Raw genomic sequence first — 23,084 nt, forward strand, 5'->3', positions numbered from 1 at the left:
GCCGTGGGGGAAGAATGTGACGTCTAGTTTGAGGGGTAAAGGGGGAGGCCTGACCAGGCCGTGAACTGGAGTGCCCATAACGCCTATCCAGGCTTCATACTGAGGTTGTCTTTCTCCCACGTGTGGCGTAGAAGCAGGCCGCTCCCGCCTTTTCCCGTCGTCGATCGGCCGGCGGGGATTAGGGTAGGGAGTGGCTTGAAGGCGCATGCCGGGGACGTGTGATTATCAGGCACACGTACAGTAGTAGACTACGATCAACGTCTATAATTGAAGCCAGCTCGACTACCACTGGCCCAACATACGAATCGCGTAATATCGACTGCAGCTCGACGTGTCCCAGTCCCGCGGTTCAAGGCTTTACACGACAGCAGAAGTCGCTCGTTCCTTTTATCATTCCCGCCAAGGCCAGGACCCCCCAAGATCCAAGGCGATCCAAGACCTTGGCGAGCGGGTGTGGGGATAGCTCCACCAGTCCAGAGGCCAGTTCCGTTTGTGCACTTGGGCTTATCGCGTTCTTGTCGCTTGGCATCGTCAGACGTATCTCCAAGTGTCGCTTCTTATCTCGCGCGAGAGGTCCTGAAGCCCGAGGGTCGCAGTCAACAATGCCCGGATGGCGTGGGTGAGAGCCCACGCTCGACTGCCATTGCCATCCTACAAACTACAAATACATCCCACAAACTACAAATACATCCCGGCCGCAATTGCCAACATCGCAGCGGGCCTCGTGCGCTTGAGAGTCGATGTAGCCCCAGGTCAAACGACCGACTGACACCAGACCGTATCCGGGCCGCTGCTTTGGCATATCACACACCACACGCCGTTCCACCCTCCTCGTCCCGAACCAACAAGCCGCCGCAGAGCCCGACACGATGGCCGAAATCACCCCCGTCACCGAGTGGCCGGAATGGCACGACAACCCCGACGGCGGCGATCCGCTCACGCAGAACTTTACGGCCGCCTATGACAAGGCATGCCCACCTTCTTGCGTCGCCATGCCCACAGACTAACGACTGGACCAGGGCGACCTATGCTGGATGCTCGTGTGCACGATCCTGTGCTGGCAGATCACGCCGGCCATCGGCTTCCTGTACGCGGGCATGCACCGGCGCAAGGCCGCGCTGACCATGGTGCTGCAGTCGCTGTTCTGCTCGTGCGCCTGCGGCATCCAGTACTGGGTGTACGGCTACTCGCTGTACGAGGCGCGCACCACCAATCCCATCCTCGGCGACCTGTCGCTGGCCGGCTTCAAGAACGTCCTCGCCCAGCCGTCGCAGGCGAATGCGGATATTCCGGATATCCTGTGTGAGTGTTTTTCTTCGGATACTTCTTGCCGATCGTGGTGCTGACGGTTTGCAGACGCGGCGTTTGGGTTTACCTTCGTCTCGGCCACGGCCATGATCCTCGCTGGCGCCATGCTCGAGCGCGGCAGACTGTGGCCCAGCATGGTGTTCCTGCTGTGCTGGACGACTTTTGTGTACTACGTGTAAGTCGAGAAAGCAAGCACAACCCGGCTTCCGATGACCCGCAGCTGACGAGACATCACGGACAGCCTCGCGTACTGGGAATGGAACCCCAGCGGGTGGCTGTACAAGCTGGGCGTGTACGACTTTGCGGGGTCGGGCCCCGTGCACATCGCCAGCGGGTTCAGCGCGCTGGCGTGGTCGATGATGCTGGGGCCACGCATCAACGACAAGTCGAGCACAGCGACGGACCGGCGGTCGCGGCTGGCGCACTACAAGCCGCACAGCCCGCTACTCATGTGCATCGGGACGTGCTTCATCTGGTTCGGCTGGTTCGCCTTCAACGGCGGCAGCTCGGCCAACCTGACCATCCGCTCCATCTACGTCGTCGTCAACACCAACCTGGCCGCCTGCGGCGGCGGCATCGGCTGGGTCCTGCTCGACTACGCCTACAAGCGCAAGTTCAGCCTCGTCGGCTTCTGCTCCGGCATCATCGCCGGCCTCGTCGGCATCACGCCCGCCGCCGGCTACGGTGCGTCATCCTTTTCCGCTCCTTTCTTCCCCTGAGCGGATGCTGACAAAAGCAAACAGTCCCCGTGTTTGTCGCCGCGCTGGTCGGCCTCATCACGGCCACATGCTGCTACTTCACTGTGCGGTACAAGTACCTGCTCTCGGTGGACGACGGGCTGGACATCTTCGCCATCCACGGGGTGGGCGGGTTCGTGGGGGACATCCTGACGGGGCTCTTCGCGGCGCAGTTCGTGCCAGCCCTGGACGGCGTGTCCGGGGCGTCGTACGCGGGCGGCTGGTGGAACCACCACTGGAAGCAGCTGGGCCTGCAGCTGGCGGGCGCCACGACGTGCGCCGCCTGGTCCTTCTTCGTGTCGTGCCTCCTGCTTTTCGTCATCAACAAGATCCCGGGCCTGCACCTGCGCGCCAGCGAGGAGAGCGAGGTCCGCGGCCTCGACGCAAAGTATCTTGATGATATCGACTACGAGGAGAGCTACTTTGGCAACGACTGCATGATCTCCGAGAGCGGGCCGACGCCGCGCACGAGGACCGCGCCGGCTTCGGACGAGGAGACCAAGAAGGAGTGATTGGTGGGGCGCGATATCGGCGGGCCTTTTAGACTTTGTTGTTTTATTAGGGTGTTAGAGGTCGAGATAGAACTGGGATGAATATATTTCATGCTTCATGTTGCCGGGATGTTATAATTTGCTTTTATCGCCCACCTTTGAGCTTAGTAGGGATGGAGTATGAAGCAACAAAGAATGAAGAAACTGGTATAGGCAGACTTTCGTACCAGAGAAAATGGCCCAGAGCATGAGTAATTAGTTTCATCTGCTAAGGTGCAACCCAATCAAAATGTGAACGTTTCTGGCACAGAATAGTCATCATTTGATCAGCAATTTAGGAACCGAGTTAATGGCTCATCTTGATAACAGATTAGATCTTCCCAGATGTAGGGTTAAACTAGTAGGCGGGAACAGCGCTGGCACCAATCCAAATAAATGCCAAATCAATCAAATAAGGAAGACCATATTTGCAGGTAAATAAGCCATTTTGGAGGTCAAATTCAGGCCAAATTGAGGTTCAGGTTAATTGGCATATTTGTAAATATTTCCCATTGGTTGAGCCATTTTTGGGCCCAATTTTCCGGGTTTCCTGGCACTAGGGCAGCCCCTGACTAAGGCCAGCCCTGCATTTTCTGGTCTCGGGAAAATCGTCGAATGCCCTGAATTTGAGTGCCGCCGTGCCGCTGCAATGCAACTATCGCCAACCGCTGTAAACAAACTGCCGAATCCTACCTTCCTGCAGCGATTTCTCTGCTCCCTTGGCTCCCGAGTCCTCGACAACATGCCTACCTCCACCGTTAATGTCACGACCTTTTCGACAAGCCTCCCTACCGCCGAAAATCGTCCCTGGGCGAGTAAATGAGGATCCTGAAGGTCAAGGGCTTTTTTCCGGTCTCAGGGTGCCATTCGGGGCTCGATTTCCTTGTTTTTTGGTGGAGCGACAAATTCCGTCAATTAAGTCAAATAAAACCCACCCAATCAGAGAGAGCCTCTTACACAGATAAATACACCATTTTGAGCCTCAAATACAATCAAATAAGGCTTCATATTTGGCCTAATTGAATTGATGCCAGCGCTGGGCGGGAATGAAGTCAGCGTAAAGTGTGGCTCTGCCCAGTCATGAGCCTAGGAGAGTATCCTTTCCCTACCAGCCTCTGCAGGACTTTTCTCATAAAGTCCAAGGTACTCTCACAAAGCAGATAGGTATTGGGAGAAATTCACTCTTTATTGATTTCGCTATTCCAGCCAATTACTCGGTAGCACATTTACCGTTGGACATACCTTTTCCCTTAACGATGAATAAACCCGACATTCCCAACGCGGGTAAGTTAGTAATTCTCGGTAAAGCCGCCCTCTTGTATGGCATTATTCTTGCGCGTGATCTTCATGGCAACGGCTTTGTTTGATGCGAGATCGGAGCACGAGCCAACCCCGAAACCATGCCAATCACCAAAGCCGGCTCCATCCCAGGCTCCCAAACCCCGGGATATCAAATCCTCGTCCTGTACCTCGTTGGGTACCGCTCCTCGTTGTTCTTCTCCGTTTACAATCCCGTTACTCCGCATTCTCATCCTCAAAATTCGAAGCCCAGGGGCGGTTATTCCCACCGTCCACCATCACGGTAGAGCCACTGGCCGCGAGCTGTGTGCTCGGGTTCTTCCTCGTCGCCGCTCGCTGTAGCTTCCCGGATCACTCAGCGGAAGCCTCGGGAGTGTTGGATTGCGGTGGCGGCCAGGTCAGGGTTTCGGCTCAGACCAGCGCCGGCAACAACTCAAATATGTTCAAATCAAACGATCAAATCTAGGCCGTATTGTCAGTCAAATATGCGATTTTTGAGGTCAAATCAGCTCAAATATAAAGCCCAAAATATTTGGGCAGTGGTCAAATATTTCCTTCCCATTGGCCAGGCCATTTTTTAGGGCGGATTTTTCGGATTTTCCTGGATTCAGGGCGCTCCCTGCCCACGGCCAACCCTGCATTTTCCTTGCCCGCCCGGCATTTTCCTGGCCCAAGAAATTTTCTGCATGCCGTTAAAGCTGCAATGCAATTATTCCGACGTAAACAAACTGCCGAACTCTACCTTTCCGCCGAATCCTTCTATTCCTACAACGATTTCCCTGCTTCCTCACGTCCGAATTACCGACAATATGCCTACCTCGACCGTCGAACCTACGACCCTCTCCACAGGCCAAAAGCGAGCGTTTGACGCCATGAAGAGGCCATCGCGGCTCGCCGCGCAGTACAGCGAAGTGGTGGTGCATGACTTGAAAGGCCTGAGCAGCATACAGGTCAAGGACTGGCCCACGATAAAAATAACACAGGGCATATACGTACCGGAGGCTTGGGGTGGAAAAAAGCCTTCTAGGTCGTCGTGGATCGCCGAACACGGCTGTTGGCTTGCCTAGATAGTCAACGACAAGGTAAACGACGAGGTTAGCGGGGCACGCAGAGACATAGCATGGTTGACGATACCTTGAACAACACCATGTGTTTGAATAATTGGATGCGAAGATGACCTTTCCCGGGATTCAGGGCTTTTTTCCACCTCAGGGGACCATTTTGGTGACTTTTTACCTATTTTGGTAGAGCGGAAGATGCCGTAAACATCGTCAAATGAGACCCACTCAATCAAATCGAGCCTAGAGCCAGTCAAATATCCGGGTTTTGAGGTCAAATCTAAACAAATATAGCCGTGTGCAGAGTGGGTAGTGCACGAGCGAGTGCAGTGCAGCGGGTGGTGAGAGAACCAAAAGCTTCATGGTTGTAGGCGTAGCAGCCGGTGCACGAGCGAGAGGTGGGCGCACGAGCAGAGACATCATCAGCCTCACACGAGGGAAGAGCGTGCAGGGCAGGCAGGGCAAAATCAAGAGCGGTGGAGCCCGGGGAAAGGCGTCACGATGGCTTCGTAAGGGAAAAGGTTTAGCGGAGGTGTGGGCTCGCCGTCGAGGGCTGGCGCCGCGGCATCAACAGCCTCAGGCGAGGGAAAGGCAGGGCAGGGCAGGCAAACCACCAGGCAAAGAGGGCAGGGCAGGCAAACCACCAGGCAAAGGAGGACCGGGCAGGCAAACCACCAGGCAAAAGAGACCGGGCAGGGCAACAGCCTTGCGACAGCTTCACGGGGAAGCCAACCAGCCGCGTCACGCGTACCCTGCTCGCCTCCAGTTGTCCTCGCGTCACGCGTGCCCTGCTCGCCTCCAGCTGTCCTCGCGCCTCGACGTGCCCGCCGGCCGCCCACGCCGCCTCAGCATTCAGTCGGACTAGGTGTATTAGTTCTCGCGCCTGTAATAATAACAAGGAAGAAGAAGAAGTGGCCTAGCTGGTATACGCACTAGTCAAGTAAGTGCTGACATCTCCAAGTAGGCCCCCTTCCCTCCCCTCCGGTTCGATTCCCGGCTAGGCCACTTCTGATATTTTTTAGTCTTTTTTATTACCTGACTGTCTGCTTTTGTCCGACCTTCCTCCTGCCGTCTCGTGATGGAACGCACAGTTTGTGCATTGTTTGCCTTGTAGGGCATTTGTCTGTTCTTCCTCTACTTTTGATCCTGCTTGAAGCTGAAGACAGCACTGTAGTTGGTGGTTGCGGCGGCGGCTAGACTTTTTCAAACGAAGTCATCACCACGGTAGCGCCCGCATTCTTGTCTCCTACCCCGGTCACATGACACCCATTTTGGACCCATTACTCCTGCCGGGCCCTCATCTTCTGTTCTCGACTTGGCCAGCTTCCTTCTCTTTTTCTTTGACTGGCGGTCGTTTCTGTTTTCCATGCGCGCACCACTTACTAACACAATTGCCGGCAAATTGTTTCTCTCCTTGGCTTGGCCTCACATTTGAACCTCGGTCAGTACAACACTCGCTACCTGCAAGAGAGCACCCGCTTGCCAGAGTTTATCGTCCCTGAAGTTGTCCTTCCCAGAAGTTGTTCTTTCCAGAAGTTGTCCTTCCCAATGTGGCGATGGTGTTCCAGGCCAGTCCATTGACTTTTGCTGCATGCTGACATTCGGATGCATATGCAGGGCCACATCTAGCGCCTGCGTCTCGATCGCACGCCACCTTGGCTGCATTTGACGTGCGCCAACTCTCCACAGCGCGATTCCGAAAGCCCGTCTCGCGCCTATCTCCCATCTTACGATTATCCTTGGCGTTGGGGGGGGGGGATCACTCCCCCTCCACCATGTCCGGCTCTAGGCGTGCTTGCCACAGCGAGCCCGAATAAATATTCAAACAGTTCTCGCGCAGCCCACTCTTCCCCTCCACCAGTCCCGGCTTTGACTGCGATTGCGACGATACATTAGGACAAATACCAAAGAACAGTTCAAGCCCAACACTCCCCCTCCACCAGTTCCGGCCTTAACTTTGGTCGTGACAACAGACCAGGGCAGACACCAAATTCCATTCTTGAACACTCACTTCCCCTCCACCATTGTCTGTCTTGAAATTGAAGGCACCATCAGGTTGAGGCAAAGACACATACTACCCTCCCACATCCCCCCACAACCATTCCCCCCCCCCCTTCCCCCCTCCACTAGTTTTGGCTTGACTGTGGTTGTGACGACAGACTAGGATAAACAGCAAAATACATTCTAGGACGGCCACTCCCCTCCACCATCTTGCGCCTTGACAGTATTGGCATCTGCAGATTGAACAAAGACACGCAGCACCCTCACTCGCCCTCCTCCGGCTGCGGTCGCGAAAGACCTTCAACCGAAGAATATCAACAAAGCCACCTCCAAAGCCACCTCCAAAACCACCTCCAAAGCCACCTCCAAAACCACCTCCAAAGCCACCCCCAAAGCCACCCGGAAACATGCTACTCAAGGCGCCCGAGGAGGTGCTCAGGGTGGCCATCATCGGCGGTGGACCAGGCGGGCTGAGCACGGCGATCGCGCTCTCGCAGATAGCCAACGTCGACGTGCGGCTGTACGAGCAGGCCAGCGTGCTGCGCGAGGTGGGCGCAGGTATCAGCATCGGGCAGAACTCGTGGAACGTGCTGGAGCTGCTAGGGGTTGCGGACACGCTCACGAGCGGCCACGTCACGGCGACGGTCCTCAACCTGTGCGTTTTTCTTCTGCGATTTCCCTCGTTTTCACGAACAAGCTAATTCCAACGCACCCTCAGAAACGGCAAGACCGGCGAAGAAGTCCACCGCATGGCGCGGCCGCCGGCCCCGGGCCAGAAGCACGCCAACATCCGCACGCAGCGCACGCAGCTGCAGTCGGCACTCTTGGCACACGTCAAGCCGGGCGTCATCCAGCTGTCCAAGAAGCTCGCGCGCATGGTGGACAAGGGCGCCGACGGCGTCGAGCTGGTCTTTGAGGATGGCACGGCCGAGGTGGCGGACCTGGTGGTCGGCGCCGACGGCATTCGCTCGGTAAGCAACACCCGACTCCTTCATAACTACCCGACTCCTCTTCACAACTACCCGACTCCTCTTCATAACTACACGACTCCTCTTCATAACTACACGAAAACACATCCCTAACAGATGCACGCGGCAGGTGGTGCGGGACTCGGCGTGGCCCGAGTACGAGCTCAAGTTCACGGGCACGACCATCTGGCGGGCGCTGCTGTCGTGGGACGCCGTGGTGGCGCTGGACGGGCGGTTCGCGACGACGGGCTGGTGGCACGGCCCGACGACGCACGTGTGGCTGTCGCCCGTCGGCGACGGCCTGGGCGAGATCGCCGCCCGCGCCTGGCACGACCCGGCCGTGCACAGCGCCAGCAAGGTCAGCTGGGGCGTGCCGGTCGGCAACGAACACGTCGAGTCGCACTTCCCGGTATGTGGACATCCACTCTCGGATCCTCACGGCTGAAGGAACAGACACCGACATATATACATCTAAGTGGCGGCACTGGCTAACGGCACAACAGGAATACCTCCCGCAGATCCGCGCGGCGCTCGCGCAGGTCGAGACAGGCGACTGGCGCGAGTTCGCAGCCTTCGCGGGGCCCGAGCTCGACCGGCTCACAGCATGGGACGGCAAGGTGGTGCTGGTGGGGGACGCGTCGCACGCGCTGTCGGGGGCGTTTGGGTCAGGGGCGGGGTTCGCGATGGAGGACGGCTGGGTGCTGGCGCAGGCGCTGCAGAAGTTTAACAACGACGCGGTGCGCGCGCTCCAAGTTTTCGATGCCATTCGCCTGCCCTACTACGCGCGCATGTACAGCCACCTCGCGGCCGAGGCGGCGGGGCGCGAGGCGAAGCTGGTGCAGTTGAGGAGCGAGGGGGTTAAGGAGGGGAATGGGGAGGGGGTCAAGGAGGGGAATGGGGAGGGGGTCAAGGAGGGGGATGGGGAGGGGGTCAAGGAGGGGGATGGGGATGATGGTGTGAGCTATGATGACCGCGTGCGTGTCAAGGTTATCAAAGGTGGCGGCAAGGATATGAGTTGGATCTATGCGAACGATATTGGGGCTGTGTGGAGGAAGGCGGTTGAGGGCTTGGAGGAGGAATAGGGGGTTCCAGTTGAAGACGGCAACGGGCTCATGTAGATGACTAAGAATCAGATGGAGATGCTTAGATTCGGCAATTTATACAGGTTGACGAGGTCGCACATGATGGCATGGAATGCATTTGGTCGATTTATCTTCGTCATTTTCAATATTCATATCTTTGCTCATAGACACCAGGCTCACTCATAACACCAGGCTCACTCATAGCACCAGGCTCACTCATAACACCAGGCTCACTCGTAAGTACTCATCTAAATCCAACGGATATATATGACTGGGCTGGGTATATGGCTGTTATTAACCGTTTGAAGTCCCTGTCTACTTCTTTACGTCCACGACATCCGCAATCACACCAACCGCCGACCCGGCGTCATTCGACTCGGCGTCGTTCGAGTCGCTGGCCGTCTCGGTTAGGTTCGCAAGACGCTTCTTCTCCCTGTGTGATAAGTAGTGTCAGTGTCGTTCGTAATCAGGCCATGCATCAGGACAGACGTACCTCTTCTTATGCACCACGATGGCCGTGACGAATCCCGCCCACAGCAAGAAAAAAAAGACCAGCGTGACGGGCCAGCCCTTGCGCCACCTCGGGGCACCGTCCGGTCCCGCGGTGGGAAACAGGAGCAGCGGCACCCAGACGTTGAACGAGTACCCGATGGTCATCATTGAGCCCTGCGGTGCCACGTCAGCTTGGGCTCTTATCTGGGCGTGCTGAGAGGACGTGATCGAACTCACCATGATTAGTGCTCGCTCCTCCGAGTCTCCCTTGACAATGGTGTTCACGGTCGAGTACAGGATCGGGCTCGCGCAGCCGGCTAGACCGAAAAGGTACCACGCAACGAACCTGGCAGACGGCCTCTGGTCAGCAACCAACTCGGTGTTGATGTTTAGGAAAGGGGGAAAAACTTGCTTCAGCGGCTTGGGGACGTTCCAGATGATCATGACCAGGCTGGAAAATATGCAGGCTCCCTCGACGATGGAGTAGATGACCCAACTGGGATAGATGGCGGCCAGCGTGGTGCCGAGCCATGACGCGACGATGTTGATGGCCGAGGTGACGGTCGGCAGCGTGTTGATCTGCTGCACCGAGTAGCCCTCGGACTTGAGCCACAGGTTCATGTAGCCGGCCGGGTATGATGAGATGATCATGCAGCTGTCAGGGGGGGGCATGCATTAGCCTTTCGATGATAGCAACTCGTGTGAGAGGTGGAAAGAACCGAGAAGCTCACATGTAGCAAAAGACGAAGACGTAGATGTGCCAGCGCGAGAGCGTACGCTTGAAGACGTCAAAGTCGAGCTTGCCGGGGCGGCGGATGCCAGAGCGCTCGAGGCGCTGCTTGGCGAGGGTGACGTCGGCGTCGGTCAGGAAGAAGACCTTGGGCGAGTCGGGCACGCCGGGGAAGACCCAGAAGCCGAGCAGGGCGCACGGCACCGTGATGACGCCGTCGATGATGAACAGCCACTTCCACCCGGGCATGCCGTAGACGCCCGAGAGGTTCGTATATGCGGCCGCCTGCAGGTACCCGCTGACCATGGTCCCCAGCGGGTTGCACACGAACCACGTGCCCGCCCGCTTGAACAGCTCCGGCCCGCTGTACCACGAGCCTGACACGTGTCAGAGATTATCTCTTTCGCTCTGTCCCGGTCTTCAACTTACCGAGGATGAAGTGAGTGCCGGCGAATACGGGCGCCTCCAGCATGCCGATGATGAAGCGGCAGGCGTAGATCTGTTGGATGTTTGTGACGCGGCACTGCGCGAACGTGACGATGCCCCAGAGCACTTCGAGGGTGGGGAGGAGCCATCTCGCCCTGTTTCTCGTGTCAATATCGAATCACGCGACAATAGACCGGGGGTCGTGGAAAGCGGCAACCTACAGCCTGGGGCGGGACATCAAGAGCATCCCCGGCACCTGGAAGATGACATAGGCGGTGAAGTAGCACACGTTAATGTAGTTGAGCTCGTCGCCGTAGAGGCTGAAATCTTCTTTGAGGCCGCTGACGTATGCATTGCTGATGTTTGTTTGGTCCAGGAATTTGATAAAGACTGCACGCAGACTGCGTTAGCGAGCCCGGTATGTCAAGGCTTGACTTGCACGTAGGGAGGACTCACAGCAGAGGCACGCAAAGGTCAGGATGGAAGTATCTAACTTGAACAAGAGCCTAAAAAGTGCAGGGTGAGCATCTCGGCATGCTGCTCCAACGACAAGAAGCAGACTGACTTGCGCTCGGCGGCAGCTAACTCTGAGGGGTACCAGTTGAAGACTTCTTTGAAGAGGCCAAGCGGCGACAGCCTCTTTCCTGGTTTGAGTTCTCCCATGGCCAAAGTGTTTTCAGGGGGTGTAAGGAGACAGGGGTGCAAGGAGATAGGCGATGGAAGGATGACCGAAGCAGCACAAAGCAGAGGACGAGCCCGGTATTGATATTGCCTCGAGAATATGAAATCGCCAGTGATAGGTGACTAGCCCATTTGTTTATGCGACGTTGGTCGCCGGGGCTATGAGAATTCGGACCGGGGCCATGAGAATTCGGAACCACGGCACCAAACCACTCGCCCGCTCGCCCGCATCCAATCTCGCCACCAGAGCTAAGGATTCCGCCTTTTACCTGCATGTCCGGTTCGATGCTGCGTCTGTCGAGGACGCCGGCACCGGTCCTCGGAGCCCACCCATACCATCGGAGACAGCACCCCGCCAGCGGCTCCAGAACTGAGGGGCTGCAAGCCTGGCACGCCACCATGCAGGGTGGCCTGTTTCCCCACAGCCCAGCCCTTGTTTGGTATCAGCATCCGTGGGCAAGGGGAGAGTCTAGAGCAGCCAGCTGGGCGACGGCCGTTTGACATGTGTCTGTGTCTTGTACATGCAGCCCAGCAACACGGGACTGGAACTAGAGGCGCTCGAGATCTTGGCGCTGGCTCAGAAGCGATCCAGCTAGCTGTTAGCAAGCTGTTAGCAAGCTCTTAGCAAACTTTTGGCAAGCTGTTAGCAAGCTGTTAGCAAGCTGTTTCTAGCCAGCAAGACATCTCGAGCGCAGCGCTAAAAAGTGTCGAGACGGTGCAGTCTATTGCGTGCTGCTCCCTTCCACATCTGGTTCACCCGTCGTGTCGCAGCTTACCAAGCCAGACAGCGTGGGGGGATCAAGGGCGGATTAAGTAGCCTCATTGAGGCCGTGGTGTGGTTTTAGCTCGCAATTGCGTGCTTGGCAGATTGCAACGGAAAAGGGGGCTAGCTCCACCGGCTGTCGGCCCTCCTCCGTCACACGGCTGCCGTCTCGCGGCCACGGGCAGAAGAGCGCCTAATCGCCGGTGATAACGGCCGCCATCACGAGGCGAGATGGCGTGCTCTGGCCTAAGATGCACGGCCGGCCGATTCGGGTGTTTTACCATCTTGCTATGTGCCGGAGTGCCGTGCAAATTTGCGCGATCGCCAGACGCGTGCACCATTTGGGAGTATATAGACCTGCCTACGCGTGCATATACGCTACAGAGATAAAGAAGATAACACAAGATCACTGGTCCTACAGCGTGGATCTGCCATCTCAAAAATACCCCAAATAAACACCAATTTCTACCCAAACACCGCGAACATGCCTGGCCGTATCGATCGTTACGAGGAGGTGACGCCCACCAAGGAGAATCGTGAGTATTTACTCCACTCGCTACAGCCACTTCACAGGCCACTAACACCGAGCCAGTGGACTGGGCCGAGCTCATTACTCTTGACCTGAGCCTCTACGAGCAGCCGGGCGGCAAGGAGGAGCTTGTCAAGCAGCTCGACCATGCCGTGCGCCACGTTGGTGAGTTCCTTCCCACAGGTCAAGCCATCTTTTCTCCCCATGCTGAGATCTCGTTCCACAGGCTTCTTCTACGTGAAGAACTTCAACATCTCGCAGGAGGAGGTCAACCGGCAGTTCTCGCTGGGCAAGGAGTTCTACGCGCTGCCGCTGGAGGAGAAGCTCAAGTACCACAACCACGACGACCTGGTCAGGGGCGAGTACAACGGGTACCGGCCCTCCGGGCTCCGCGTGTATGTGCTTGCACTCACCACCTCTAAATCCGGTCAGAAACGTAAAATTGTCGGGATGAAGCTGACGTCGAACTTGTGACACTGAAGCATCGGAAATGGGGTCAAGGACAACATCCAGGTCTATAACATTCCCAAGTTCGACGGCTTCCACCAGCGCGCACAGCCAGCCGTGATCCAGGAGCACATCGAGGAGGTCGAGGCCTTTAGCCGCGTAAGCACCACCACCTATCCACTTACCCATGGCATTCGTCCGCAGTCCATCTAACCCCCCCACCCACCGGCACAGAAATGCCATAGCAAAGTCGTCGTCAAGCTCCTCCGCCTCTTCGCCCTCCTCCTCGAGCTGCCAGACGAGGACCAACTAGTACGCGACCACCTATACGACGTCAAGGGCGAGGACCACTTACGGTACATGCACTACGCGGCGCGCAGCGCGGAAGAGAACGGCAAGGTGGGCGACCTGTACGCGGCGGGGCACACGGACCTGGGCACGGTCACCCTCCTCTTCCGGCAGCCGGTGGCGGCGCTGCAGATCCTCAACTCGGAAGGGAACTGGAAGTGGGTCAAGCCGCAGGACGCGACCATCACCATCAACACGTGCGACGCGCTCACGGCGCTGACGGGCGGGCTGATCAAGTCGAGCATCCACCGCGTGCACGCGCCGCCGGCCGATCAGTCGACCGTCGACCGGCTGGGGCTGCTCTACTTTGCCAGGTAATTGATTGCCCCCTCGTCTCAGCTCTCTGGGGTCGACTAACACGGTAGCCCAACACAGACCCAACAACCACGTCGTGCTGGATCCCATCCAGAACAGCCCGCTACTCAATCGGCTGGGCCTGACGACCAACGCCTTCACCGAGCTGGGCCAGCACCTGACGACCGAGGAGTGGGTCATCGTGCGCCAGTCGCAGCAGCAGCGCCGCAAGGTTGAGGCCAAGATCCTGCCCGGCGGCAAGTACGAGTACAATGAGAAGGACCTCGAGATCATCCCCGGGCTGACCGCCAAGATCTACAACTGAGAAATCTTGGGGCTTCTCGGCAGGGAGAAGATGATGTGGCTGGCTGATGTACGTGTAGTCTTGGGGCACGACGCGAGCATTTGTTGGACAGACGCCCTCTGGAAACAGCGGACTGCGCAGCCGAGGGATGGGATGGAGTGGTACTACTTGGCGCAATCTTCCCCGGGTAGTTTGCAAATAGCTGGTCGCGGCTCTCGTGTGACGGGTGTAGGCAGCGAATCACAGATTCCGATGGCTCACAGTCTTTGCCATAGCCCCAGGGCTGCAAACCCAGCTCCGCCCAGTTCACCGATAAGTGGGAACAGAGCTGCACGCTGCCTTCGCGCCCAATACATATGCGTGTGTCGTCGTAGACCGAGGTCCTTCTGTCTCGCCGAAAAGTAGATGGCGCAATGCCTGATCTTGCACCCAGAGCAATAGAGGGCCCTTGACAGAGCCCAGAGTCCTTTCAGGACGCCCACTGCCAGTTGGAAATCGGCGCACCATTCACAACACCGTGATTTCTGCGTTCGGCACCGTGATTTCTGCATTCGGCACCGTGATTTCTGCATTCGGCACCACGATTTCTAGGTGCGTCGGATGTTGTATTTTTAGATATCATCGATTCCCCACCATAGAAGCCTTTCTGCGGTGTGACAAGCCGCAGACAGTGGGTCGCTGAGAAGCTCCATGAAGCGTCTCGATGTTGTGCGCAAGACATAAATATCGTCCAACTTCAGAATGTCTATAATAGCTAATGTGAGCTCGTTAGCACGCGGTAGAGCGTGCATTGGGAGGTGTTTTGTCGACTTGTGTACCCCCATTGTGTACTCCCATTGTGGATATCCATCCTCGCGGCTGGTCAAGATCGTTACAGGCGTTGTTGTTGAAGTCATCCATGGCCGGCTGATATGTGACATCTCCGGAGTCTCGTGTTTCTTGTTGGTGCGGTGGATCAGGTGTTTCGGCTCCGGTGTTGCTGTGTCTGGGCCGCCGAACTAGCCAGTAGGAGAAACGCTGCCATGCTTATCGCCAAGTTGGCCATGGTTGCTAGCCCGATAACTTTCCAGCAACCAAAGGATGTCATGACATGCGGCCTGTGACGTTGGCGGCGGCGTGGTTTCTAGTGTAGATGACGCCCGTCGACGGGTCATTGAAGGTCGAGGCTGCGGCAAAGAGCGAGCTGGTCGAGGGATACATCATGGTCGGGTCTACCAGTGATGAGCCCGTTGAGAATCATCATTTGTCGTTACGTATAATGAACTACAAAGATTGGGCGTCTGACAAGAGGATGCGGCACGCTGAAGTAGGTGGAACGGGTGGACAGTGGAACGGGTGGACAGGGCGCAATTCCTGAAGCCGAAACTTTTCGCTTGGCAGTAATTAACCTATTCCAAACTTAAATTCTTCAGCAGTTCATGCTTGCCAAATCACCCTGCCCCTGACCATCCTAGACGGTCCGAATTTGGCTAGTGAGGGGTAACTCGACAGAAATGGCAACTGCTACTGACACCGGTTTCGAGTCAGTGGCAGGACGAGTCCCGAATTTAACTGGCAAGTGCAGTCGATGGATTCAGGGGCACTAATTCGGGGAGGCACAGAGTGGTGAATTCGCTGTGCATCCTCGAGTCGCACACAGTGCGCTCCACCTTCGGCCCAAAGGGGGAATGGTTGGGATCGCCCTCGATAGTTTAAACGCTAGCTCCCCGCGCCCCTATTAGCTAGCTGCCTGCCAGCAGCAGTTGCTCGGCTTTTTGACTTTACGCTTGGAGCAAAATGGTGTGAACCAAACCAGCACCCGCCGCCGTTGCAGGCACCCACCGAAGGAAGGAGTCAATCTCACAATCGTCGTCGCCGTTGCAGGCACCCACCGAAGGAAGGAGTCAATCTCACTATCGTCGTCGCCGTCGCCATTGCTGTCATCTTGATCGCATCGTGGAGGAGCCATGAACGTTCATCAGAGCGGGCCAATCTCAAAGTCGACGCCCCTGATCGCGGAAATCTCCCCCAATTTCGGGTCCGAGTCCCAATTACTGACCATCGCATCTCACACCTTAGGCTCGAACGCCCCTGGGCCCTTATATCGCAAGATTCGGCACTAAACTTTCCGGGCGACATCGGCATCAAGTTCATCCGTATTTCATTCCGCCATGTTGACCGCCTCGAAGAATGCGTTATACCCGGCCTTCTCGCGCCGGGAACCGGACCGCACTCTCACGGCAAATTCGTCTATCGCTTCAGAAAGGTAACTTTCGCGAGAACAACCGCGGATCTGGTCATACCAGGAGCCTCCACTTGCTGTGGGATCATACACACTGGCCGTTTCTCAGCATATTGAGGCCACAGACCCAGAGACCAAGAAACCCGTTCAGAAAGACCTGCGGTCGCCTGACACTCTGTTGCGCGTGTCGAGTCCAAAGTGCATGTTGTCACGACCAGGGCAAGGCATTGAGGTGAACTCAGTCCATTGGGTGCTATCGACGAAGATTCTAAACTGAGGAGGGAAAGAAGGAAAAGTCCGACAACGCGTCGCGTGCTCGCGAATAAGTTTTCGTCTATCAGTGGGGTAGGTGGGGCCTCGAGGAGGCTTCTGATAGGCCCGGGGGTTCTGGGCGGCTCTGGCTGCTTGAGGGCCAGTTTGGTGGACGGGTCCTCACACATGTCATGACATCCTTTGGTTGCTGGAAAGTTAAAGGTGGAGGCGCGCTTCAGCAAGGCTGTCTCGGATGGGATCCGTGAGGTGCTGTACATGCAAGTTCTCGCAGACGATATTCTCGTCTGTCTCTTTGGCCGCGTCCCCGGCGAAGACAACTTCGAGAGTGTCCGTATCTCGCAACCGCCCTATCAGCAAGAATTCGCGGTGAGATCCACTCTTACCTCTTCCGACCTCGAGACCGTCTTCCGGCCTGTGCCATTGGTGGACTTGGAGACCGTGCCGGCAGGGCCAGATCGGGAGAAGCTTCGACAAGTTCTCGCACCCGTGTCTAGAAAGTGGGATACGGCGACTGCAGATCCTGTATACGACTAGGATTCGAAGATGTTGCGTCTAGACGCCCTCATGGGGCAGTATGTCGCCGAGATGACTGGCCGAGATGGTTCCAAGATTTAGAAGTGGAAAGGGTCGGAAATGGACGTACCGTCTAGCCTTCTGGCTTTGCAATTAGGCACGCCAAATTCCCAATTGACGCTCGGGGTTCGGAAGAATGACCAGGGAGCTAGCAACGATGACGGTGATGGCAGGTGGACGAAGGCCAGCGGTGCAGCTACACACTGGTCCGAGAACAAAGCTCGGAGCGGCGGTGGCAATCATATCCACAGTCCCAAAGCCTCAGCAGCAACTCCGGCGCCCCCGAGGCCACGCAGCTATCCGGTCGACCCGAAATGGGTGCCGTTGCCTTGTGGTCCAGATTCCCTTGCGGCCCTGTCACTACTTGCAACATCTATGCCCAACGATGAACTCACAGTTTCAAGGGCTTGTGGACAAGACCACTCGGGACTTGCTTATGCCGCGTGTCCAATATCCCAAAGAAGCCATATGGTACCAGCAGCCTGACAGGGCGCTCTGCTTCCCGCTCTCCAGCCCGGATGAGCAACCCACGCAAATACCGGCTCTTTAAACGGAGACAGCACTGTCTGCGCTTTTGACAGGCCGATGGACTTGGTATTTTCCCTGAAATAGATGCAGGAGGTCGACAACAAGGAATATGACTATCCCGAGCGCCTAGAGGTGCGAATTCCCGTCACATTGGCCTCCACCAGCAGCGTAGACCTTGCAGGAGAAGTTGGTGTCGACAAAGCTCTAGCGCCGTTGCTCATGATCCCAGGCTCGGCTGCCGCACTGGTATTTCCCGCTATCGAGGGACTAAATTTGAGCGGGAGTCCACTTTGGACATATAGCTGTCGCCTTGTTCCGGGCGGCCTGTACAAGGCTCCAGGAGAAGGCAAGGACGTAGAAGGGCACTCTGGCCTAGCGATAGGTTCCCTGGCTCCGCTTTATCCTAGTGCGTATCTTCTGCTGGTCGTCACAGCTCGGCCGCGGTTTGGACACATCAAGATGAAAAACCTAGCCTTTAATGCATCCTCCATGATGCGCCAGGTCAACGTCAACAACCCCGTCCGGACCGTTTTCGACACGCAGTTTGACGTCTCGTGGAAGGACGGCGCCGTCTACTCGCGGCGCGTGACTGTTCGACTAGCCATCACACTCAAGATCATAGAGCCAATGCAACTAAAGACGAGAAGACGAGCGCTCTCGGACGGCAGTTGCAGCTGAGTGTGAGATCCTCTTCGCTCCTGGGACCCGACGAAGAAGCCATCTGGTTCGCCAAACTCCTCGACGGCGACACTGCCACCGGGCGTTTGCCGCCAGACGCCCTCCGCAAATCCACTTCCAGTACTCACCTAGCAGAGAGGGTCAACGGGGAAGTTCACGAGGTGCTTCCTAACTTTGTCGAGGTGTTCATCGTATCCAAGTCCCCGAACAGCCAGCCGCTAGGCCCGCGCACAGCACCATTCTTCCCGAGGTTCGCCTCGCCGAAGCAGCTCCAAGACCCACTATACTCGATCAATGTGCGGCGCAACTAGATTACCAGCGAAGAGACGGCGGAATATCTGTGAGGTGGGATATCCCGCCTCCGGGGACACCGTTTCTGCACTCGCTCCGGTTCGTTTCTGCACTCGCTCCGGTTGGGCGTCAACTGGTACCGCAAGGTTGTGTGGGCTAAGCTGGACAGCGGCTCGGCGTTTATGCCGAAGGCCCTGCTCAATATGGCGAGCCTGCGACACTTGATAATCTTTGACTACACGCTCGGTGTGGATACCGAGCACATAGTGGGCGAGTTCCGGGGCTTTACTGGCTCTAACGATGTCTACTTCCCGTAGGCTGGCATGCTGTTGATGCTATTGACTTCATGGGTTTTTTATACCCCAGAGAATTTTGTATTGCTTCCTTTCAAATCTAGGTGTTATTAGTCTATATATATAACGTGTTTGATAAGCGAGTGGCAGTGACAAGCGAGTGGCAGTTCTCACTACCTCATTACAACTACCGAACGAGATACTAATACTACAAAGGAAATAATTAACTAAAACTACTCAGAATCTGATTCCTCATCCATTTTCGTATCTTCCTGGCACGTACGAGAGTTGTGTCCTATTTTGCCGCAATTGCTGCAGTGCCTTAAACCTGTTGCGTTGCTCCTCGCACGACCACCCCTCGATTGCTTTTCCTCCTCTACCAATGCGTGCGCATCCCTTTCGGCCAAAGTATCGCTCGCATCCTGCATAGTTAATGGTCCTCCTACCCGGATACGACTTTTTTTAGCTCTCCGGCGTTTGCTTAAAGCTGTATTTGCTTCCTCAAGCTCTCGTACCCGCGCTTTCATCAACACCATCTCGTGCATAACCTTTGTCGTACCCTTTACAATCTGATCAAGTGCCTCAAGAATTGGAGTTGGTGAGCTACCTTGATGTCTGGTAATACGATCCTTGATGTGTGTTGATTGTAGAGAGGCCTCGGTAGCATTTCGTGGCGTTTGAGAGACCCAGCTGTCGTACGAGACCTCGGGGGGGCTAGTCGGTGTCGGCGTACGAAGCTTGATATCCAGCTGGGAAATCACCTTTTCTGGGTCGAACGGAACAAGGCCTGCCCCTCGAAAACCTCCTTTTACGTTTTCAGGTTCAAATGTTGCTTGGAATGCGTTGAAGAAGGCGAGGAAGAAGTCGGGCTTGGTGATATGGTGAATATGGTTGCGCATTAACTTCTCAATTTCCTTGCCGTAGAACCACTTTAATATACGAAAACACCCAATATCAAGGGGCTGAAGTAGATGAGATGAGTGCGGAGGCATGCAAAGTGTAATAATGTTATTTTCTTTGCAGTAATCCTCAAATTCGGCCGAGTGGTGGCTCTCATGCCCATCCAGAATTAGGAGTCGCTTTCCACCTATCGTACGATGGCGAGAATGTTGGTCAAAGTGTTTGATCCAGTCAAGACCAATCTGGTTATTCGTCCATCCAGTTTCTGAGAGATCAATTGTCCACTCGGGTGGGAAAGGGCTGTTGCGATACCAAATTTCGAGGTGGACTTTACCCGCAACCACCACGTACGGAGGGATAGTATCACCACCCGACCGTACGGCCTGAATCACGGTAGCCCATTCCCGATTACCAGGCTGGATCTTCTTCACCCTCGCACGGCCTTCGGACGAGGTAACAACAAGGGTTGGTGAGATCTGGCCCATCATGAACCCAGTCTCGTCAAAGTTCCAGATATCCGACTCGAGGATCCCATATTTCGCGATTGTATTGCGAACAAGGTCAAACCACGCGCTAATTATCTTCGGATCTTCGCATTTGGCTCTCTGGTAGTCGTACGGACGCGTCCAACGCGTCCGGAGCTCTGGCTGTCGTCGTACAAAGTTTAAAGCCCAACGCTTTCCGACGCGTGACGCGTCACGCGACGCGCGTAGCAAGTTGGCCATATCTTCCACCATATCGTATCCAGGCGAAAATCCTTGCTCGTATAGGTTGAGAACCCTTCGTACGATAACCTCCTCTTCAAGAGGGTCTAGTTTCCGAGAGTTGGCGACGGTATCTGCTCGAGAGGAGATTCCCTTATATCGCCGCTTGAGTGTGTTGTAGGGTACCGAATAAGCCTTTGCAGCCGTCCAGAGATTGAGTTCCTCATCGCGCTCCATAGCTTGGAGGGCAAGGATGATTTGCGCTTCATTTCGTACGATAGGCATATTGTGTTGTGAAATTAAATCGTGATGTTGCGCAAGAGGTGAAATTGGTGAGGTGGAGCTGCCACTCGCTTGTCACTGCCACTCGCTTATCAAACACGTTATATATTATATATATTTATATGAGCAACACGTCTCTCTTGTCATTTAACACTGAGATTTCTTTCCTTTCTTTGCCCACCTGGCTTGGGTAGAGAGATGCCTTTGCAATCTAACAGGGTGGTTGCCTCGCTCCCTTTGAGTATCTGGTTACAGTTACAAAAGTCTTCAGAAATGCAAAATGTTTACCACGTTTCAGGGCCGCTGGATCTTTATCTTACGTACAACATGGTGCCTTTTCATCATATCCACAGCCTGAATATTTAAGCCACCTATTTCTTTTGCAACTAAAGAAATCCACCGGCTCAACAAAATCATGTTTCCAAAGCTCACTATCTCACAATGGCTCGTCCAAATTCCACTCCGGATCCCTGACCCGCCCTGCCTAGGACGGCTTCAAGAACTCCTTCAGATGCTCCCGCGCCGCATCGTCGGCCCAGTCAACCAGCTTGTCGCCCTCGCGCAGCTCGTCCATCTTGCGCGCCGCCAGGGTGTGCATGGCCTCGCGGTGGTCGTCGCCGAGCAGCCCGATGCGCGCCCGCCAGAAGTCGTGGTCCTCGATGTCGCGCTGCATCCGCCGCTCCATCTTCGCGTCGGTGTTGTTATACTGCCGCAGCCGCCACAGCTCCGGCACTTCGTGTCCTGTTGACACTTTCCGCGGCCCGAAGAACCGCTCGTCCAGGTACGCCCAGTAGATGTAGTCGAACAGCACGCTGCTGCGCGCTGCCGAGTTCAGCCAGAAGCGCCCCGTTTCCCAGCTCTCGCGCATGTATCGTGACATTTTGGCGGGCAGCGGGGTGTTGGCATCTGTGCTGTTGGTTAGGGTGGGTGTTGAGGGGGAGGGGGAGGGAGGGTTCTCTTCAATGGTTTTGGGAGCTGGGTCTTCCAAAGACAGCTTCTCGGCGGCCTGGTCCAAGTCGCGTTCCACTTCTAGGCCAGTCTTGTCTTTTTCCATCGTCGGCGTGGCTTCGGCTTCGGCTTCGGCTTCGGCCTTTGCCTCGGCCTTCTCCATCGAGCGCAGCCACGCCGGCAGCCGGCTCGCGTACGTCTTGCTCCACTCGTCGAGCTCCTCGGGCCCGGCGCCCGGCTCGCAGAACAGCAGCCACGCCGGCGGGTCGAGCGCGAACTGCGCGGGGCCGGCGTAGGCGAACTCCCATCGATGACGCCAGTGACAACGCGGTCCTTGTCCAACAAAAAATTGTCGGCCGACAGGTCGTCGCACCACAGCCGGAACGGGCCGCTGCTGCCGGGCGACGCGGCGTACCGCCTGCTTTGCTCCTCGCGCCCTACCTTCCGCGCCTGCGCCGACCACGTGTCGTCGCCGAAGCCGAACGACGACAGCTTGCCCGCGCGCGCCAGCTGCCGGAACAGCTGGCGCGCCACGTACATGGTCCGGAACGCGTTGCTCGTCGAGGTCAGATCATTCTGCTGGAACACCAGCTGCGCCATGTGCATGTCCGCCAGCGCCACGTACCAGTCGTCGGCGTGTGGAACGCCTTGTTGGCGCGAGGTAGTACGGCCCGCGGGATGTTGCTGAGGTAGAGCAGCTCGTTCATGTTTGTCGACATGGGGCACATGAACTTGAGCGGACCTGTAAATAGCGACAACGTCGGGGCTCGTCGGCTCGTGCTGTCATATTGCGGGTGCAGACTCCCGATGCAGGGGATCTCCATCTTGGCATACAGCTGCAGCAGGTAGCTCGCCAACTGGTCCCACACCACAGCCAGCGGCTCGTCCGAGACATTGGCATCCAGGGCTAAGCGGCGCCTGCCAAACTCCCGCTCGGGGTCGCCCAAGTCTTGAACGAGGCTTTTTTCGTGTTTCATGTACTCCATAATGATGAAGGGGCAGAGGTTTGCCGGATTATCATCCGCTAGGCCATAGGCGTAGACGAGCGGGACGGGGATGTCGGTGTGGACGCGGACGTGGCGCATGGTGGCTACTTCGGCGAGGATCTTGAAGTCGGGGAACTGGACTATGTCGCGGCCGGCCAGCCGAAGGATGAAGTGTGTGTCTCGATTCCTTCGCTGCTCTCTCAGCTCTTCATCTTCGCTGATTTTGTTGACGCGGTCGGAGAATTCGAAGAATGAGGTGAAGTTGTACCTCCCGACGATTGGTTCGGGCGACACAACGGACGTACGTTCACGAAAATGAGCCCTCGTCATCCTAACCAGCTCTTTCCACCTGCGGGCCTCGCCATACTTGTCTAGCGCTTTCTGCCACTTTTCGTTGGCCCCTTCTGTGC

General features: G+C 56.4%; 6 protein-coding genes across 6 annotated transcripts; 4 read left to right on the forward strand and 2 right to left on the reverse strand.

Moving 5' to 3' along the window:
• The first annotated feature begins 538 nt into the window (after positions 1-538).
• B0T26DRAFT_782763 (ammonium transporter AmtB-like domain-containing protein) lies at positions 539-2,861 on the forward strand. The gene is made up of 5 exons (XM_060446731.1): positions 539-968; positions 1,020-1,302; positions 1,357-1,483; positions 1,550-1,992; positions 2,052-2,861. The coding sequence occupies exons 1-5, from the start codon at positions 870-872 to the stop codon at positions 2,555-2,557; spliced, it is 1,458 nt and encodes a 485-aa protein (XP_060294919.1). The 5' UTR covers positions 539-869; the 3' UTR covers positions 2,558-2,861.
• Positions 2,862-7,298: 4,437 nt separating this feature from the next.
• On the forward strand, positions 7,299-9,080 carry B0T26DRAFT_858306 (uncharacterized protein). The gene is made up of 4 exons (XM_060447721.1): positions 7,299-7,588; positions 7,652-7,904; positions 8,032-8,310; positions 8,405-9,080. Exons 1-4 carry the CDS (start codon positions 7,341-7,343, stop codon positions 8,981-8,983), a joined length of 1,359 nt encoding a protein of 452 aa, XP_060294920.1. The 5' UTR covers positions 7,299-7,340; the 3' UTR covers positions 8,984-9,080.
• Positions 9,081-9,104: 24 nt separating this feature from the next.
• On the reverse strand, positions 9,105-11,427 carry B0T26DRAFT_367236 (major facilitator superfamily domain-containing protein). Its single transcript, XM_060434644.1, has 9 exons — positions 11,197-11,427; positions 11,088-11,137; positions 10,853-11,021; positions 10,635-10,786; positions 10,207-10,582; positions 9,888-10,130; positions 9,713-9,821; positions 9,477-9,649; positions 9,105-9,416 (listed from the first exon to the last, which is right to left on the reverse strand). Exons 1-9 carry the CDS (start codon positions 11,292-11,294, stop codon positions 9,299-9,301), a joined length of 1,488 nt encoding a protein of 495 aa, XP_060294921.1. The 5' UTR covers positions 11,295-11,427; the 3' UTR covers positions 9,105-9,298.
• An 813-nt stretch (positions 11,428-12,240) lies between these two features.
• Positions 12,241-14,257, forward strand: B0T26DRAFT_717893 (iron/ascorbate family oxidoreductase). The gene is made up of 6 exons (XM_060442350.1): positions 12,241-12,611; positions 12,668-12,769; positions 12,831-12,999; positions 13,087-13,210; positions 13,286-13,713; positions 13,775-14,257. Exons 1-6 carry the CDS (start codon positions 12,560-12,562, stop codon positions 14,016-14,018), a joined length of 1,119 nt encoding a protein of 372 aa, XP_060294922.1. The 5' UTR covers positions 12,241-12,559; the 3' UTR covers positions 14,019-14,257.
• A 3,782-nt stretch (positions 14,258-18,039) lies between these two features.
• B0T26DRAFT_717898 (uncharacterized protein) lies at positions 18,040-18,278 on the forward strand. The gene has a single exon (XM_060442351.1). It carries the CDS (start codon positions 18,052-18,054, stop codon positions 18,268-18,270), a length of 219 nt encoding a protein of 72 aa, XP_060294923.1. The 5' UTR covers positions 18,040-18,051; the 3' UTR covers positions 18,271-18,278.
• A 2,946-nt stretch (positions 18,279-21,224) lies between these two features.
• B0T26DRAFT_753693 (uncharacterized protein) lies at positions 21,225-23,004 on the reverse strand (the record flags this gene model as incomplete). Its single annotated transcript, XM_060445729.1, has 3 exons — positions 21,225-21,965; positions 22,004-22,335; positions 22,431-23,004. The coding sequence occupies 3 exons, from the start codon at positions 23,002-23,004 to the stop codon at positions 21,225-21,227; spliced, it is 1,647 nt and encodes a 548-aa protein (XP_060294924.1).
• Positions 23,005-23,084: the final 80 nt, after the last annotated feature.

Source organism: Lasiosphaeria miniovina (assembly GCF_030549165.1).
Source record: "Lasiosphaeria miniovina strain SMH2392-1A chromosome Unknown B0T26scaffold_5, whole genome shotgun sequence".
NCBI classification, from domain to species: domain Eukaryota; kingdom Fungi; phylum Ascomycota; class Sordariomycetes; order Sordariales; family Lasiosphaeriaceae; genus Lasiosphaeria; species Lasiosphaeria miniovina.